The sequence below is a fragment of the Pleurodeles waltl genome, chromosome 10, assembly GCF_031143425.1.
Source record: "Pleurodeles waltl isolate 20211129_DDA chromosome 10, aPleWal1.hap1.20221129, whole genome shotgun sequence".
NCBI lineage: Eukaryota > Metazoa > Chordata > Amphibia > Caudata > Salamandridae > Pleurodeles > Pleurodeles waltl.
The window spans coordinates 813,735,445-813,755,136 of record NC_090449.1 but is presented as its reverse complement, the minus strand read 5'-3'; the positions used below and the strand labels follow the sequence as shown (position 1 = coordinate 813,755,136).

General features: G+C 44.3%; 1 protein-coding gene across 1 annotated transcript in view; it reads left to right on the top strand.

The window, feature by feature from the left end:
• Positions 1-19,692, top strand: part of LOC138262456 (transmembrane channel-like protein 2) — a 469,363-nt gene that overhangs the window by 210,308 nt on the left and 239,363 nt on the right. Inside the window, exon 10 of the mRNA XM_069212350.1 lies at positions 7,289-7,468. Within this exon, the coding sequence (XP_069068451.1) occupies positions 7,289-7,468 (180 nt within the window). The remainder of the gene's footprint in view (positions 1-7,288; positions 7,469-19,692) is intronic.

Here is a 19,692-nt window from a genome sequence, read left to right as displayed (position 1 = left end):
TTCCTTCCACCCAGCGTTCCCCTAAGTCTCTCGATAAAAATGGTACCTCACTTCTGTGGGAAGGCCTAGCGCCCACGAAAGGAAATGGCCCAAAACACAACGTGGACACAACATATTTTTTCACAGAAAACAGAGGTGTTTTTTGCAAGGTGCCTACCTGTGGAGTTTGGCCTGTAGCTCAGCCGGCCCCGGGGGGGGGGGCAGAAATGCCCTAAAATAAATTTGCCCCCCCAATATCCCCCCCCGGAGCGACCCTTGCCTACGCTCCCCCCTGCGTGACATTGGCGCCAAAAAACAAATCCCAGATGCCTAGTGGTTTCTGCCCCCTTGGGGCAGATTGACCTAAAATCACCCAATCTGCCCCCAAGGGGCTAAATACATTTTGCCCCCCAGGGCAGCGACCCTTGCCTGATGGGTCGCTACCCATCTCTAAAAAAACAAACAAAAAAAAAAACACAAAAAAAAAATTGCCCTGGCGCCTAGAGGTTTCTACCCCCCCCCCCCCCCCCCGGGGCAGATCGGCCTAATAATAGGCCGATCTGCCCCCAGGTGAGGCAGAAATGGCCTAAAATAAATTTGCCCCAGCCAACCCCCCCCCCGGGAGCGACCCTTGCCTACGGGGTCGCTCCCCCTACGTGACATTGGCGCCAAAAAACAAATCCCCGGTGCCTAGCGGTTTCTGCCCCCTTGGGGGCAGATTGACCTAAAATCGGCCAATCTGCCCCCAAGGGGGGCAGAAATGGCCTAAATACAATTTGGCCCCCAGGGGAGCGACCCTTGCCTGATGGGTCGCTCCCCATCTCTAAAAAAACAAACAAACCAAAAAAAAGAACACAAAAAAAAAATTGCCCTGGCGCCTAGAGGTTTCTGCCCCACACGGGGGCAGATCGGCCTAATAATAGGCCGATCTGCCCCCGGGGGGGGCAGAAATGGCCTGAAATAAATTTGCCCCCCTAACATCCACCCTCCCCCGGAGCGACCCTTGCCTACGGGGTCGCTCCCCCTGCGTGACATTGGCACCAAAAAACAAATCCCAGGTGCCTAGTCGTTTGACCTAAAATCGGCCAATCTGCCCCCAAGGGGGGCAGAAATGGCCTAAATACAATTTGCCCCCCAGGGCAGTGACCCTTGCCTGATGGGTCGCTCTCCATCTCTAAAAAAACAAACAAAAAAAAAAAAAAAACCACAAAAAAAACATTTCCCCTGGCGCCTAGAGGTTTCTGCCCCCTCCTGGGGTCAGATCGGCCTAATAATAGGCCGGACTGCCCCCAGGGGGGGCAGAAATGGCCTAAAATAAATTTGCCCCTCAACCCCCACCCCCGGGAGCGACCCTTGCCTACGGGATCGCTCCCCCTGCGTGACATTGGCGCCAAAAAACAAATCCCCGGTACCTAGTGGTTTCTGCCCCCTTGGGGGCAGATTGACCTAAACTCGGCCAATCTGCCCCCAAGGGGGGCATAAATGGCCTAAATATAATTTTCCCACAAGGGGAGCGACCCTTGCCTAAGGGGTCGCTCCCCACCTAAAAAAATAAAATGAAACATAAAAAAAAAAAAAAAAAATGGTCCCTGGTGCCTAGAGGTTTCTGTCCCCCAGTGATTGAAAGAGAAATGCAAAGCATTTCTCTTTCAATCGCGCTGGAAGCAGAGCTTCCAGCGCGATGGGGGAGGCCCCTGTGACAAATCAGCGCGCGCTCGCGCGCTGACGTCACAGGGGGGGGTGGGGGAGGTCGGGGGTGGAAGGGGAAGGTCTTCCCCTTCCATCCCTGCCTTGGGGGGAGTGGGGTGCACGGGGGGCGCGCTAGCGCTCCCCCAAGTTCCCCTGTGCCTTGGACGAGGTGATCTCGTCCAAGGCACAGGGGAACTGTAGCCTTGGACGAGATCATCTCGTCCAAGGCACAGAAGCGGTTAAGGATTAGATAGATCTTACTTGAATTGGACTGATTCCAGATTGTATGACATAAGGTATGAAAAGGCAGGAACTGAAGCTATCAATTTCAGTATAGTACATTGATTAAGTATATCAAGCGTGCCTCTGGATTCATACAAGGTATGAGAAATTATATTGATGTTATTAGAAGGATGATTAATCTGACTTACAACCACATATGTTCAGTTTGAGTGCTCCCTACCTGAGCTCGGGCCTTGAATCATTGATCTAATAGGGGAACCTTTCAGGGGGTGAAGCTAGTTGTGAATTTGTGGGATTTCTTACACTTTCAAATGAAGGCCTTTGAAGTTGCTCAAAAAGAGTGTGCTGGAAAATACAATTTGTTATTAACAGACTCTCATTCACTGTATTTTGGTGTGGCACTGTGTTGATTTTCATTTGTCAGTCCTTCTTGTTATTGATAGGGGTAAGCCTATTTCCCTCTCATCATGCACTGGTCTTACCTTCACCTGGCACCCTGGTTGGTAATCGGTCAAATTTCCATGGCCAAAGTTTGGAGGAACATCTCCCAACAGCTGTACTTTTAGGCTGTGACTTATGTTTATCCTAAAAAGAAGATTTACAAATTGGATAGCAACACTTTGGCTTCTCTTCAGATATTACAGATGTAACTGGTTTCTTGGCTTTATTCCGTGCCTTTCTTAGCCTTTTTCTGACCTTCTTTGTTAGACTTATTTGTACATTGGAACAGTTAGGTGAGGTTGAAGCGCTCAGTACATGAATAACTTTGCTTTCTGACTCCTCCACTAAAAGCACCATTATAACTTTTTCTATCTCAGCATCATTCTGAACATTAAAAGTTTTGCCTATTAACTCAGTATAAACGTCACCACTCAGTACCATTTGGTCAAGTTGTGCAGTTGTACAATCATGAGTTTGGCAAGCACTATGGGGGTTATTCCAACTTTGGAGGAAGTGGTAATCCGTCCCAAAAGTGACGGTAAAGTGACGGATATACCACCAGCCGTATTACGAGTCCATTATATCCTATGGAACTCGTAATACGGCTGGTGGTAAATCCGTCACATTTGGGATGGATTACCACCTCCTCCAAAGTTGGAATAACCCCCTATGTCCTGTACCAAAGGTTAGTAGTGATGTTGCTGCATGTGTTGCTCTTTAGTGAGAGAACATGCTTTTAACTTCATCCACAAGAGCACCTACTATTTTTGAAAGATCTAATACGTTATCTAAGATACAGGCACAGGTGCAAGTAATTAATTATTTGTGTGTGTCTGATTGAACCTATACAACTAAGTCGTCAGGCTTTGCAATTTAAAGTCCACCCCTGCAACATAGAGAGCAAGAGTGTTGAGCAGCTCTACTTGTATGCTTAATTTATCAGAAAGTTTAGTACCACTGTTATTGAATCCATCATGTAAGCATATTCTCACATATCACAGTGTGTACTTGAAAGAGCTCTTTGTGGGATTTGACATCCTCAGATTCGATCTCATCATACTTTGCCAGAAAGTATCAATGATCATTTGCCAAATCATCGCTCCCCAGCTCCGGACCATCATCAACAGCTCCTTCGAGACCGCCATTTTTCCAGAAAGCTGGAAACACACCAAAGTCAACGCCTTGCTCAAAAAACCCAAAGCTGACACCCGAAGACCTGAAAACCTACCGCCCTATCTCCCTACTCCCCTTCCCTGCGAAGGACATAGAGAAGATAGTCAACAACCAACTTTCCCACTTCCTGGAGGACAACAGCCTACTCAACATCTCCCTGTCTGGATTCTGCAAAAACACAGAGAACGCCGTCATTGCCAGCATCAACGACATCAGGACCAGGCTTGACAAAGGTGAAACCGTTGCCCTCATCCTTCTCGACCTTTCTACAGCATTCAACACCATGTGCCACCAAACCCTTCGCACGCGCCTCTTCGATGCCGGAATTCACCACAAAGCCCTGGACTGGCTCACCTCCTTCCTCTCCGAAAGAACACAAAGAGTCCGCCTCCCCACGTTCCGGCCACAGGCCACCAAGACCATATGCAGAGTCCCCCATGAATCCTCTCTCAGTCCCACCCTCTTCAATATCTACATGGCTCCGCTCGCCAGCATCGTCCAACCCCACGGCCACAACATAATTTCCTAGGCTGATGACACCCAGCTCATCCTCTCCCTCATGAGGGACCCCACAACCGCCAAGAACAACCTCCACACCGGACTTCTCCCCATCGCTAACTGGATGACAGCAAGCCACCTCAAGCTGAATTCAGAAAAAAACGAAATCATTATCTTCGGACCCAACAAGTCAGCATGGCACCACTCCTGTTGGCCGGCCACCCTGGGGCCGCCCGACACCCACACACGCAATCTTGGCTTCATACTAGACTCTTCTCTCTCCATGACCCAGCAAGTCAACGCCATATCATCCTCATGCTTCAACACCCTTTGTATGCTCCGCAAGACCTTCAGGTGGATTCCCGTAGAAACCAGAAGAACGGTCATCCACGCCCTCATCAGCAGCAGACTGGACTACGGCAACGCCCTCTAAGCGGGAACTACGGCCAAGCTCCAGAGAAAACTCCAGCGCATCCAGAACGCCTCAGCACATCTCATCCTCAACCTCCCTCGCCACAAACACATCTCCGCCCACCTCAGATCCCTACACTGGCCACCAGTCAACAAAAGGATTGTCTTTAAAATCCTAATCCACACTCACAAAGCCCTCCATGACACCGGACCGGCCTCCCTCAACGACCGACTCAACTTCCACATCCCGACACGCCAGCTCCGCTCCGCTGACCTCGCAACAGTCCCTCGCATTCACCACACCACATCCGGTTGCAGGTCCTTCTCCCACCTCGCCACCAAAACCTGGAACTCCCTCCCCACCAACATACGCAAGACCCAGGACCTGCTGCCCTTCAGAAAGTACCTCAATACCTGGCTTTTCGAGCAGTAGCACCCCTTTCCCCCCCACCCCAGCACCTTGAGACCCTACCGGTTGAGTAGCACGTTCAACAAATTTATTGATTTATTGATTGATTGAAAATCAAAGTCCACTGACTTGAGTGTGTTGTTCATAGAGTCCAATTGATCCCCCTCTGTGGAGCCTAACTCTGGCAAAACAAATTGTTGAAATTAATTTTCTGCGGAGTGAGTTTTTTTGTTGTTAAATTAAGGTGTTTACATCTTGTTATGGGAACTGGACAAAAGGGATCTATTTAAGGCTTCTCATTAGACCAGTCAATGCCTGATCTGTCCTGTATTAGAATAACACTGGATGCACTCTTAACTTTCATTGTCAATATTAATGGGGATAGCGCAGAGTTTACAGGAGCTTGTTGGCTTGGTTCAAGGACTATGACAGATTTATGTTTGCATATATTAAAGTTTGATACGTCCTGGGCAATGTTAGCCTTGGGCATGCAGTCATCTTTCTGTATTGAATTTCTGGGGAATAGCTGGCCCATTTCCAACAAAGATACAGCCCTCTGCTCAAGGGGTGTTAAGGAGCAATACCCTAAGTTGGTATGGACTTGCACCTTTTTAACCATCATGTGGGAGCCCAACTCTGTAATTGATTTGGCAGCTCTATCCGATGTTTGTTTGCTTAATATGTCAACTGGATTTTGATTGTTTACTAAACTGTTTCCAGGGACCACTCCCGGAAAGGATGAACAAATGCTAATAGTTGAAGGTGTTTTCAAGAGGGCTTATGGCCGGCGTATGTGAGATGCTTGACATCCACTTGGAGCGATTTTTCTGGGAATTTAAAATAATCCACTGTGGAGGGTTGATTAGCAACTCCACTATTAAACTTGAGTGAGGCCCGTGCCTTCTGCCAAGAAAGGCAGATGCCTTATAACTGAGGAGAAATTTGAGTCCTGGGAAGTTACTTCTATGCAAGTTGTTAAAATAGGTCTTTCAATCTTCATTCTTTTCTGCTCTGATTTTTTAGCTGCCGTGGGGTCCCAGAGGAGCACACCGGACCTCATTTTTGATCCCAGTAATGTTGCAGTAGCAATCTTAAGCTCTTACTGACTTCCTCACTAATGGGAGGGTGTGGATGTGGACCTCACCAGATAATTTCCGCTACCCCTCGGCTCAAGCATTTGGTTGCAGCAACAAATACTGCCACCATGACAATACAGATCCAGACCCAGTGGCTCTTCTTGCTGTGTTGTTGCGTATCATGAAGGAGGCTAATGTTAGTGGGTGATTTCCAGAGGATGTGCTTGCTCTGTGCCCCTCTGATGCACCTCTGATGTTTTTGATGTTTACGCCACTTTATCCTTATCATCAAAGGGCTGAGCAAATCTCACAAGAGGCCTTAGCAAACTATTACTGCCGGGGCTTATCCTTGTAAGGTATGGGTGGCCTGGGTGGTTGGAATTGTTTGGGTGATCAGGCAAATATAGGCAGATATAGGCATGGTCTCTTAGGGTAAGGTAAACGCAGGGGAGCACACCCAGAGCCACAAGCTGCACCCGAACCTGGACTAACCACCTCCATGAGCCTAGGGCTCAACCTGCTGGACGAGGCACACTAGCCTTTATCAAAGGAGTGACAGGCTCTTATGGCTTCTTTGCCGACCACTGCAGTACCCCCTCCTTACTGCTTTCTGTTTCCACTGTTTAGGCTATGCCCCTGTTCTCCAACTGGGCTAGGCCGTCCAGGAGTCCTGCAATCACTTTCCTTCGCTCTCGTGCTGCCATTGTCCACACCAGGGAGCAGACAGGACGGGCCTTAATGGCATTTTGATGGTGTGTTACAAACCAGCATACGCCTTACTCTCGGCTCATTCTGCTGCTAGTGAGACCGACTATGGGACAGGGGAACAGCCAGCAGCAGAACGGCCATCAGAATAGCAGAACAGCAGCCTGAAGCTTGTGGCTTGCAGCATCTCCTCCTTAGCATACTGCTTACTGACACCATCAATCCACTGGTATGTTGGAAAGATTATAGCCTTGTACATGTAACGACTTTCCACTGACCTCTCTTCCTCAAACTATGGAAAAAGATAAAGTCAAGTCAGATTGATTTTAGGCATGGGTTTTTCACAATGTCTTGAACTATGCAGTTTCTTAATTGGTTGTCAAAGTTTTGCCTTCATTTGGGGGACACACATATGATCAACGTTCTCAATGGTTCACTGTGCATATGCAAACTAAATGCATTATCTTTCAAACTGCCTAGCCTTTCAAGCTGCCTATAAGGTATCAACAAATTTGTGGTTTAGCAATCTTGGTAAACTCGGTTTTCTATAAATGGTTTAATTTAAGGAAACGCCTACAATATGTGATTGTAAATGAATGCGTAAAGGCAGAGCTTTAGTTTTAATATCTAGGAAGTTGTGATTAATGTTATGTGTTCATTGCAGGTTGAAATTGTTATGTCCTTACTTGGCATGTTTTGCCCTCCACTCTTTGAAACCATCGCCAATATGGAGGAGTATCACCCTCGGGTAGCATTGAAGTGGCAGCTTGGCCGAATATTTGCTTTATTTCTAGGAAACCTCTACACCTTTCTTCTTGCCCTTATGGACGATGTCAATGAAAAGGTAAGGCCCTGAGTCAACATGATGCCTATGTATTTTAGAAAAAGTGATTTATTGATTCCTTATAACATTAAATACAATATATTCAATATAGCATATATTAAAGCCAAACAAGAAGTTAATGATTTTTTGAGACTTGTTCAGACAAACATGGTATAAAATATCATTTACAGCAAAAACTTATTGCATTCCTCCATAATACGAAATTTAGGTACATGATATATAAAGAGTTTTGTGACTGCAAACCTTGCAATTGGGTTAAAAACAGGGTTTGCGGCTGTAAATCTCTTTTACGTATCTACTAACCCCGTTCTGTGATTCAGATTTTTTTTTCAAATTTGAAAAATTCACAATTTGGAGAGGACTTGCTAAGGACATTCCTTTCAAATTGCGATTTGGTGACCTGGGTATCAATGATTTGTGACTGTAATTCTGTACGCAAACCAATGATCAGTTCCCAACTCCTGAAGTGGGGTAGAACCTAATTCACAAAGGAAAGGGGTTCCATTTTGGCCTCTTCCGTTTTGCGACCGGGGTGACAGCTACAAGGAGAATAGGAAGGGGTCCATGCGGTCACTCCAGCTTCAATTGAAATTTTGCACAATTAATTTTCTTTTTGAACGCGCCCCCAGTTCTTTTAAGGAACTTGGACTGCTCTAAAGAAAATAGGCCCTCATTTTAACATTAGCGGAAAATTCCGCCAGGGCGACGGCCTCCAAAAGACCGTCACCCTGGCTCCCTACCGTCCACCATAATATGACCATAGCTGGAATTCTGCCAGAAGGCTGGCGGAATTCCGGCTACGGTCATGACGGCGGATGGCAGTAAAGTGGCGCTGCTGGCAGCAGCAGTGCCACACCAGGGAAATGCCACCAACCGTCTCATGATGCATGATACGGCCTGGTAGTGTTCCGCTAGCGGATGCTGCTGGTGGCAGCAGTGCCGCGTCCCGTCTCCTGCGGAGGACCCACTGCAAGCAGGTAAGTCGGGTTCTCCAACAGGGGAGGTGGTGGAGGGTGTTGTGTGTGTATGGGGGTGTGTGTGTCTGTTTTTGTATGCATGCATGCCGGTGTAGGTCGTGTGGAATGCGTGTGTGAATGAATTAATCTGAGTGTACTTGTTTGTTGTGTGTTGTGAATGCGTCCGGGGAACGGAAGGAAAAGGTGAGAGAGGACTCTGGGGAGGAGGTAGGGGAGACTCCTATCAGTGTCAGGGAAGGAATTCCCTGGCACTGATAGTGCCTACCGCCATGGTTTTCATGGCGGTAAGATTGCCACGAAAACCATGGCAGTAGGTGGGGTCATAATCCCGAGGGTGGGATTGTGGTGGCTGCCTGGCTGGAGACCGAAGTCGCCAGCCCAGCGTCTGTTACCACCCTGGCAGATGGAGTGGTACATTGGCGGTTTGGCTTGAACCAAACCGCTAATGTCATATTTTGGGGAAAGGTACCACCAGCCTGTTGGCAGTACCTTTTCCCAAAATACCGCATCCACCAGGGTCGTAATGACCACCATAGTTTCTGTTATTAGAGTAAATGTAGCCAATCACAGGAGGTCGCAAATTGTGACATTCCTTATAAATATTAATTAGGCAAGTCGTCCTGCACCACCCTCCAATTTATTTTTTTGAACCGAGTTATTGGTACAATCGTCAGTACCCAAAATAAAATAGCGGCCACACTGCACAGAAAGGCTTATGCAAGCAGCTTGATAGTGAATATTTCCCTAAGTCCTCACAATCAATTATAATTGTTTGCCTACATCACATTGAATGTAATACTTACAAATCAATTTTTATGCCCTAACTGACCGGCTGATGGCCCTAGGGTTCTTATATGGAAATGGTGAGCAAAATGATCCACAATCATCTTACAGACATTGTTGAATTGTTGGCCCAAGAAAACTTCAGGGCTTACTTTTTCAAACAGTCTTGGTTTAATCATTGATACAAAAAATACTAGTTCTCACATTTTGCATCACCACCATAAAAAGGCTGCCCAAATATCTGGAGTTTTTATCATTGGACGAGGGCCTTAATCCAACCTACTTATCTTATCCAGTGACATAAACCATTCCCTGCCGGTTGGGAGGGTGGAGTTGGGTGGAGGACTGTATCCACCTCATACATTAGTTCCTCCTTGCCATATGGATCAGGAAAAAGAGGATTCTAGACAACAGCATGCTGCAGTGTTGAAATTGAAATGTTAGGCAGTACATCTGCATATTTGGGAGGTCTAGGCCACCTTTCTCAAGCTTTCTCCTGAGTGTCTTCCATCTAAGTCTATTTCCCTTATCTGCCTATGTGAAGCTGCTCAATAGGCTTAGAATCTTTGAAATTATGTCTTTCGGGAAGGACAGAGGTATGCTGTCAAAAAATTTCAGTTTTGGGAGGATCACCATTTTAATTAAATGTGCACACCTATTTATTGTCAAAGGAAGATCCCGCCAACTATTAAGCAATGCTTACATTTCCCTCATTACTGGCCTCAAGTTAATGTTTGACAGGTCCTCAACTTTATCTCTGACTGTGCTACCCAGATATCTGATACTAAGTTGCATGTTATCCATGTAGTTCAGTAAGTTCCAGCAAATAATCTCTGTTTTGGACCTATTTATTTAATACCCTGAAAAGGTCCCAAATTCTTCTGTGATCTCATCCACCTTGCAACAGTTGCGTCATGCTTAGTGTAGGCCACAATATCATTGTCATTTGGGGCTATCTTATTTTCAAAATTCAGAGTCAGAGGTGACATAATCCTTTTGCCCCTCCTAAAAGTTACTGCCAAGGGCTTCCTATAAAGGCCAAAAAGCACCAGAGAGGGTGGGCAGATGTGTCATATAGCTGCCAATTTTTCAGATTGCTTTTGTGTGACATTTGCATGGTTTCTGTGTACCTATGACTGACACTGTACAGACAAATGTGTGACAGTTTAAGTAACACTTATACTGCGTGTAATGCAATTTAAAATGGCGACTTTCATATTTGCAGTGCCTTCTCAGTTGCAGACTGGGACATCATAGCACTGTGAATATATAAGTAATAATTCCTCACTGCGCAAATCAGGATTCAGTTCCATTACTCTTTGTTTACACATGGGCATGCTATCCCTCCCTGTCAATGGATCAGCACCTGTCCTACAATGTTTCACATACGTAGCATAAACCTGGCAGCTGCACCTCAGTTCACGGGTTCTATCCTTGACCATGTGGAAGATGTGGTAATCAGAGTGGGTGTGGGGGGGATACAGAAGTGGTGGCACTGAATAGCGGTGAGTAGAGGTCTATTTAACACACAAATCTTAGACTGAGCACTTCACAAGACCACAAAGGCCTAAACGGTGCCTCTAGAAATAATATCAGTAGGGCCCAAATGCCAAGTGACTCATGCATTTTAGTGCGGTGATGCGCAGACGATCACTAAAATGTGTTAGTCTAACCTGTGTTGCATGGTACTTGGCAGGGCTGTCAATTCTAATTACTGCTAATGGATCATCGTTTGCAGTGACAAGGTCGATTGAGGATATTAACAGGTGTCTAAGGTAATTCATTTGCCTTCCCAGAAAGACCCCTTTCGATATCAGTGGTTGATCTTTACTGCTACTTTTGATAGCCAACTTGCAAGGGGCGGACCCTCCAGTATAGTGGAGGAATGTCACCCCACTGCTAATAAGTCAGTAGAAAAATAAAATGAAAATACAGTATTATCATTTAATTTTTTTGCTGTCTAGGGTGGGGCAGGGCCAGCATCCTCTGAAGGGAGGCGGCGTAGTGGTGCACTCCAAGTGCACATGTCAGTTTGGCCAGCCATCTGAGGCCGGCCAAATTGACATGCGCACCTAGAACTCTCCACTCGGCTGTGTTGCACAGCTGAGTGGAGACCAAGGGCAGGCTCCCACCACCTCCCTCAGTGGCATTTCATCCGACTCAGGCCAATCCAGGTGCTTCTGTCATGCTGTGTAACAACATGAGAGAAGCATCTGGATTGGGTGGGAAGGGGAGCAAAGCACAGAAGCACCTAGGCAGGAGAGGCAGCGGCGAGGTAGCAGGTAAGTACATCTTTTTGCCCTGCCTGGTAGCAGTGACCACTGCTTCTAGCTAGTATCCCTGAATCAAATTTATAATCATAGTTGAGTAATGATATTGGATGGTAAGACTCTGCACTTTTCGAGTCTTGCTGGTTTTAAAATCGAAGTCATTATTGCCACATTCCAACTCTGCTTTATTCTTATGAATTGTGTTGAACAGATCTACCTACAAGGGGATTGTAACCTCTTTCTGAGCTTTGTAAAGCTCCGCTGGGAGCACGTCAGGCTTGCTGCTTTCCCATTACTTGATTTGTTGACCTGCTTCAGGACCTCTCCTGCTGTCATTCCCTCCATTAAAAATTCTCTATCTTGCCTATCCAGGACTGGCATTTGTTTGTTTCTAAGCCACTGACTTAAGGCTGACAGATTTGACTTACTTGTCACTGTATATAACAAGTTAAAAACTTTCAACATACAAGCTTCGATTTCTGCAGGATCATCAGACATGTGCCTGCTTCATTTATGATTAATTCGTCTATGTAATGCTTCAACCTATCTACTCATGTTTTCCATGCCAACATGCAACCACTTTTTCCCCATACTCATAACATGCTAGCTGCAACACCTGCCACCTTGATCTCACCCAGCCATCTAATAATTCCTTTAAGCCCCCCTTTTCTCAGTTAATTTATTTCACTTATTTTCATCTTCTTCCGAGGGAACTAATCTCTAATACTGCCTTCTCTAACTCGATGATGTCCTTTTCCTACCTTACTCTTAGAAATCCCTTGCTTTAATCAAACTCGTCTTACAGATCACCCCATTTTTATATGTTTAAATGCATCCCACACCATAGCAGAGAAGGTAGTCCCAATATAAGCCTTGAAATATATAGCCTGTGCTGTTCTTCATGCTTTTGTATACTGCTGGTTGAATTAGTATTGTCCTATCTACTGTTCACCTAACCTCATCTGGCACTCCTGGTAGTTGTAATGTTACTGGACAGCTGCATGATTAGAGCAAAGTGCTGGCTTGTGAGTGGCATTTTTTACTTTGTTTTTCAAGTTATTGTCAACAAGAAACAAGTCTATCCTAGAATAGCTACAATACTTTATACTATAATGAGGGAATTCCCCTAGTTGAGCCAGCAGTATTCTGCCATACATCAAATAGGCTATAATCCTGCATTAAATATTTAACTCTTTCTTGATCTTGGTAGTATATGCCTCCTTGCTTGTAGATGACCTATCTAAGTCCCTATCTAAAAGGGAACTAAAGGGATGTTAGAATCACTAACCTATAACCACTTGGGCTGGAAATTCAGGTATGATCAATTAAGAATTTCAAGAAGACCTATATCATCACAATTTGCACCATAGAAGCCTGCACAAGTAAATGTAATCCCACCACATCTAAGTTTCCCAATGACCCATCTTCCTGTTATGTCTGCTATGTATTCCAAAAGATCTATCTCAGTATTTTTCCTAATTAAAAGTGTGACACCCTTAGAATTAACTGATTTTTCAGTACATGCTACGTGATGTATCCAGCTCTGTTTCCCAAATAAAGTCTTGCTTTCCATTTAAGTCAGATGAGTTTCTACAACAAAACAATCTATGGTACATTATATTTAAGAAACTGAAATGTTAGCTGTTGTAAATTAAATGACTTGCTGGAGTGATATATAAAATCAAATATATGTATAACTATTAAGAAGCGACATATTTCTCCCTTCCCCAAATTAACCCCGTTGGTCATGGTTTGTCCCGAACCTCCCCCCCCACCTCACCCACCGTACACTTGGAACCTCCGGGCGCCTAGCTTGGAATGTTGACAAAGGAACTGTGAGTTGTGACATAGTGAAATGTAGGTGTCAGATTGAAGATTAAACTTCTCTTCTTAACTACCGGTGTCTACCGATGATTTCTTAATTACAACACTGACGAATAAGGATGGGATACGGCTGTGCAGGGGACAGCAGTACTCCTCCACCCCTGTGATGAAGGAGCTTTACGAGCATAAAGGAACAGTATTGGAAGAGGTACATCTGTCATTGAGGGAAAAGGACACAGTGTTTGACAGAGGAGGTCAGTGATCTTTTTTTAAAAAAAGTAAAAAAACTAACAACAAAAAAAGGAAAATATATACCCAATTTACGCGTTCAAGGGCCTTGTTGTTTCCGACGTGCATTGAACTAGAGGGAGCTCAAGCTGCCACTTGTGAGGGGAAGCCGCATGTGAACTCGTCCGCGTCGCAATCTAGCGCAGGCATTGGGAGTGTCTTCATTACTCTTGTTGAGCGAACCTACGCACATGTAGAGGAGGAATTTGGCGGATCGAAGTCCGTGGAAAAGGGGAGATTACACGCAGATAGACTCGGCATTGTTGAGTCCCCAGTAGTGATTTGGAGCCTGTCACACTGACAGGCACAGCGCTTGGAAAGAGAATACAGATTGGAGGCGGAAGTGCGCCGGAAAATATAAGCCGGATTTTATTGCGGAACGAGCAAAGAAAGTCGGAGGACTTTCTAGCCTGTCACGCTGACAGGCACGGCAGTGGAAGATAGCCCTACTCTGATGGAACTTTGTGAGAGGAAAAGAAGAAGAAAAAGAAGAGTTGAAGAAGCAATTTGATCCTTAGAAATCCCAGAGAAGTGTTGTATGGCATAGGAACAAATTGTAAGGTTATTATTACATACATATAGAAGGAAAAGAAAATATAAACTACTGTAACGTAATATAAGAGCTAACTAGCAATTATCATGGCTGCTGCAAGCATGTCAGCCACCACCTTTTTTAAATGATGTGGGTGAACCTAAACTTCCTTGGAAGGAATGGGCAAAGATATTCAAATCATATCTAGTAGCAATTGGGGGGAGAAATGTTTTCACCTTTCAGGAAACAGCATATTATTACGTAACCTACGAGTACAAGGAAGGACAATTGATGAAAACTTAGGAGAACTTAGAGTAAGCAATGAAGATTTGGATGCAAAAGCATTAGATGTATACTAAACTGCTTTCAAAAAATTGGAAGAGCAGTTTAGTGGGAAAATAAATGTAGTAATAGAAAGACACACGTTCTTTTGTAGGGTGCAGGAAAAGAATGAGAAAATAACTAATTATATTACTGCATTTAAGGGGTTAGCTAACACATGTGATTTTGGCTTATTAAATGATTCACTAATTCGAGACCAGTTAGTCAGATGTGCAAATAATATAAAAATACAAGAGAAGTTACTCACTTTGAATACAGATCTAAATGATGCTTTAGATATAGCAAAAGGAATTGAACATACCACTGAATGTTTGAAAGAAATTAAACCACAAAATCAAAATGAAGAAATACACAAGTTACAGGAGAGCCAAGGAAATAATCCTAAGGTACCGGAAGTCAAAGGGTACCAACCGGACACCAAATATAAATATAAAACAGCACAACAAATAGTAGCAAATATAATTGTTAAAGGTGTGGAGGCAATAACCATTTAGCAAACAACCTGAACTGTCCAGCCCGTCAAGGTACATGTAGGAAATGCAATAAGAAGGGGCACTATGCTAGGGTGTGTAAGAACAATGAGGTCAAACAAATACAGGTGATGGGCAAAGGTGAGGAACACACTCAAGAGAAATTTGTGTTTCAAGTAGAACCAGATTGTATAAATAATAAGAATGTATACCCCACGTGCACCATATATATGGATGGAGAAGATATAGGGGGTCATTCTGACCCTGGCGGGTCAAGACCGCCAGGGCGGAGGGCAGCGGAAGCACTGCCAACAGGCTGGCGGTGCTTCCTGGGCTATTCTGACCGCGGCGGTAAAGCCGTGGTCAGAAAAGGGGAACCGGCGGTTTCCTGCCGGTTTTCCCCTGGCCCAGGGAATCCTCCATGGCGGCGCTGCTTGCAGCGCCGCCATGGGGATTCCGACCCCCTTCCCGCCAGCCAAAACCGCCAGAACCAGGATGGTGGGAACGGGTGTCGTGGGGCCCCAGGGGGCCCCTGCACTGCCCATGCCACTGGAATGGGCAGTACAGGGGCCCCCTAACAGGGCCCCATACAGATTTTCACTCATTTGCAATCATCGACATGTGAACCGTGTACTAGTAGAAATGTAGGTTTGAAGTTTTAGTTCATTGGACAAAGTGCGAACATGCGATCCCTTGACCAATATGAACTTGGAAAGTAGTTTAGGAAATCTACCTTAGCCGGACAGCACTGAGGGAAGACAGGCCATTCTCCCCATTCTTCTTAAGGGTTTACCTCTATTCTTTCAAACTGCTGAAAGACTTGGCCTTTTCTGAACTTTGATGCTGAATTTTGATGCCTTGCTGACCGAACTGATGTCCTGATGACGAAGACTGTCACAGCTTGTTGATCCAAAACTGAGAATAGGTATATTGACTATGAGATTGTTTCCTATGTCTATTTGCTTTTGTTTCTAGGTACCAACCGCGCTATTTGATAGAGCCATAGTTAGATGTTTTTCCAAATTGGTGTTGACTAAATTGTTTTGCATGGAGCCCCAGCATGCTAATTCTAATCTGGTGTTAGTTAGGATTCTCACTAATGAAGTTCAAAATATGGAGTAACGTTTGATGTCTTTCCTTTGCTGAATCTAAATGTATGTAATATTGTTTGCACAATTGTTCTTGTTATTAATTTGCACTGTAACTTTAGAGTGTGTAGTGGTTCAAGCTTTGATTAGATTGTGTTTCTTTAGGTGCTTTGGACAGCCAGGGTTGTTGTTATATGTTTATCATTTGATTTTGAGACTATCTTACTTGACATTAGCATTGTTAATATAGGGAAATAAATATTCTAACTTCTACTAAAGGTGTGGTTATTCATGACTAAAAGGTCATGGTGTGTGACAGTTACTGACTCCAATTGATTACTAATGTTATTGATTATCACTGATTTTTTATGTTATTGATTGGTTATTGATTATTCATCTGCATGTACTGGGTGTATGTTTGGAACATCTTTAAGCAAGTCAAAAGGTTCATCGACCTATTCGCGACCTCTTGTAAGTTTACTTATTTAGGTCAGATGCGCCAACAGTACTCTGAATGTCTAGCCGCTTCCTTCTTCTGTATGAACTTGCGTTAAACCATTATACAGTATTTGATTACTTAGAAATGGTCTGTATTAAAGGTGTAATAGTAAAAAAAACTATATCTTAAACAAAATACCACTAATATAATTGCATCAACATAAAGCCGGCTTCCAAAGATGAGAGGTACATAAAAAGGTGAAAATTTAGAGATGCTTAAAACAGAACGATACTTTAGGTACAGGGCAATGAGAGACTGATACGTCAAACGTAGATTGCTAAGATAGAGAACACACAACACACAACATACATATGTGAAGAAACCTCCCTATGTTGTAAATATTTATAGGAAAGAAAGAGAAAAATGGAGCTTGATGGCCACTTCCCTTCAGTGGTGGGACCTCACAGGAAGAAATTGGATTAATATTTGGGGTGGACTTCAAAGAATAATCACAACCCTTGTCAGGGTGAACCCTCCAAATCATTGCATTAACCTGAGCTAAACCACCAGGTAGCTAAAGCAGAGAGCAGACAGGCTTAATTTATGGCAATATGTGAAGTATTTAAGCAGTACCAATACAGTATTAAAAACAACATGCCAAACAATGAAAGTCCCAAACCATATTAGAAAACTAGAGTACAATATAATAAACAATACAACAGCAACATGGCAGAAATATCCTTGCAATCACACATGTCAGCCAACTGTTTTCAAGAGTCTACTTCTTCCTCGTGGGCACAGGAGAGAGAGGGTCCAGTCCATCACAGCTCCTTTCAGGTCAAAGACAGCAAGTATTCCTCTTCTGTTTTTCCTCATTTCTCGAAGGTTTTCTGAAGAGGGTGCCTGGGATTGTCACATTTATGCCTAGCACCAGTTAGTGAGTGGATGTGTCTTCTGGCTCCTCCCTAGCCAATGGGCTTGAAGTTCCCAGTGATAACCCTACACATTTTTGCAGCAGTTCCTATAGTCGTTACTACAAGAAAGGTCCAAAATGCCATGAGTCATGGCTTTTTCAAATGTAAACATCTTCAGCCACACTAAGGTCATGATTAGGACCTTGTCAGACGGAATACTCCGTACAAACATGACAAATATCAGCCCGCCGTTTTACAAGTTCCATAGGATATAATGCAAAGGCAGGCAGGAAATCCGTCACATTTGTGACTGAGTATCCCATCCTCCAAGGTTGTAATTAGGCCCTAAATGTGAACTATGATGACTGAAAGTGCGTGTGGGAAGGTCATAGGGAAATCAACATTATCCTCCCACATTTAACACCAAAATCCTGTTTGAAGCAGGTGCTGTACCGACAACAAACCCAGAGACAGAAATTTGATGAGCCTAAAGCAGGATCCTTCAGCGACCAGACAGGGGATACATGAGAATTGTCTTGGCATCATGTTCTCTCCCTTTTAAGTGTGCCAAAGCATAGTGTGGTTCACCAAACATATCAAGCAGAATTTGACAATCTGGAGCCAAGAGGATGCCCACAGTCCCAAGTGTACCTCAGAGGGTCACATTTGTCCAATCAGTTCAGACTATTTTTTTTTCTCCTGGGGGGCAATTCACACCTAATTTATACCTTTCAAGACCAAGCACAGGCTGAGACGTGGCATTAGCTAATGCTAATTTGCGTTCTGAAAGCCTAGGCAGGTAAAAGGTAACTTTCTAAAAACTACTTTTACTTAACATTTATTTAAAATTTGACTTTACCATTGAACTGGATTTCTAATAGCTTTTTAAAATAGTGGTTTAACTATATTTCTAGCCGGTTTCTTTTCCAAGTTAGCAATAAATGTTTAATAAAAATCAATCTGCATTCCTTATTGCATAGGACAGCTAGTCCTGCCACAATAAAAATATTTTTGGACCTTATCACTTAGGGACCTGGTAATATTAGTTTTCTGTATGTTGCACTTTTAAGTGCACCCCACTTGTGGGCTACAAAGCTTACATGAAGATGACAGTAATATTCAAAAGGAAGTTTTTATCCGTCAAAATGTGGTATTTTAATTGGCACACTGCCTGTTTTACATTGCAGCAGTCAGGCTACACAAGGTAGGCTGAGGCCATTTACATTGCAATCATAGTAGAAAGCACACTCCTCAAGTAGCATTTGAATTACAGGGCCTGGGAGCAATTTCTACAGTATGTACTAGGGGACATATAGACAACTTAAAGGTGCCAATAATGAGCCTGCCAATTTAACCATGTTTAAAGGGGGAGTACTGGCACTATTACTCATGTTTAGCAGCGTTCATAGAGTTTTAAAGCCCTCTAGGCACATAGGGCAAGAATCTTGGGTGGCAACATGCAAAAGTTGGCCATTTTCTACACTCCCAAAACCTACTTTCTGACATTGAGGACCTCATTATGAGATTGGCGGTCTGACCACCAGACCTCCATGGTGATGGCTGCCAAAGAGCACCATGCTGGTGATCTCACTGACCGCCCTATTATAAGTTGAACAGCCAGGACCACCAAAACACAGGCAAAACCCCACACCTCCAGCCCGGCAACAAACCACTGAAGCTATTATGACTCACAAACCACAATAGTGGTTCTTCCATTGCGGACATTTAATGGTGGCGTGAACTGTGGTGGTCGGAGGTCACTGCAGTAATACGCAACACCACTTTGGATTGATTCAAAATTCACATAGCTGACACACATCCACACACTCAACACACCTATAAACTGCACTATAAAACACATCCCTTCACACACCACACCTAGAAGCCAGAGCCCAAAATCAGAGACAGTACCATAGATTAGACCCCCCTTTGAACTTTCCCATAGCAGCTATCCCCCACCCATACAGCACACCCATAAAACAAAATCGCACTTCTACACATCATTTACTAACCGTCACCCCCTCACCACACACCACTTACATCCAATTATCCTTTTACAGTGTTTTCCACCACCACAATGTCACCACAAGAACATCCCCATTTCACAGACGAGTTACGAGTCATGATGGATTAAATCATCAGAGTAGAGCCACACTTATTTGGAGCCCAAGTCCAACAGACCACAATTGCAGGGAAAATAGAAATGTGACAAAGAATAGTCAACAGGGTGATTTCCATAGGCAGCTACCCACGCACAAGGGAGGATATCATGAAGAGGTGGAACGACCTCAGAGAAA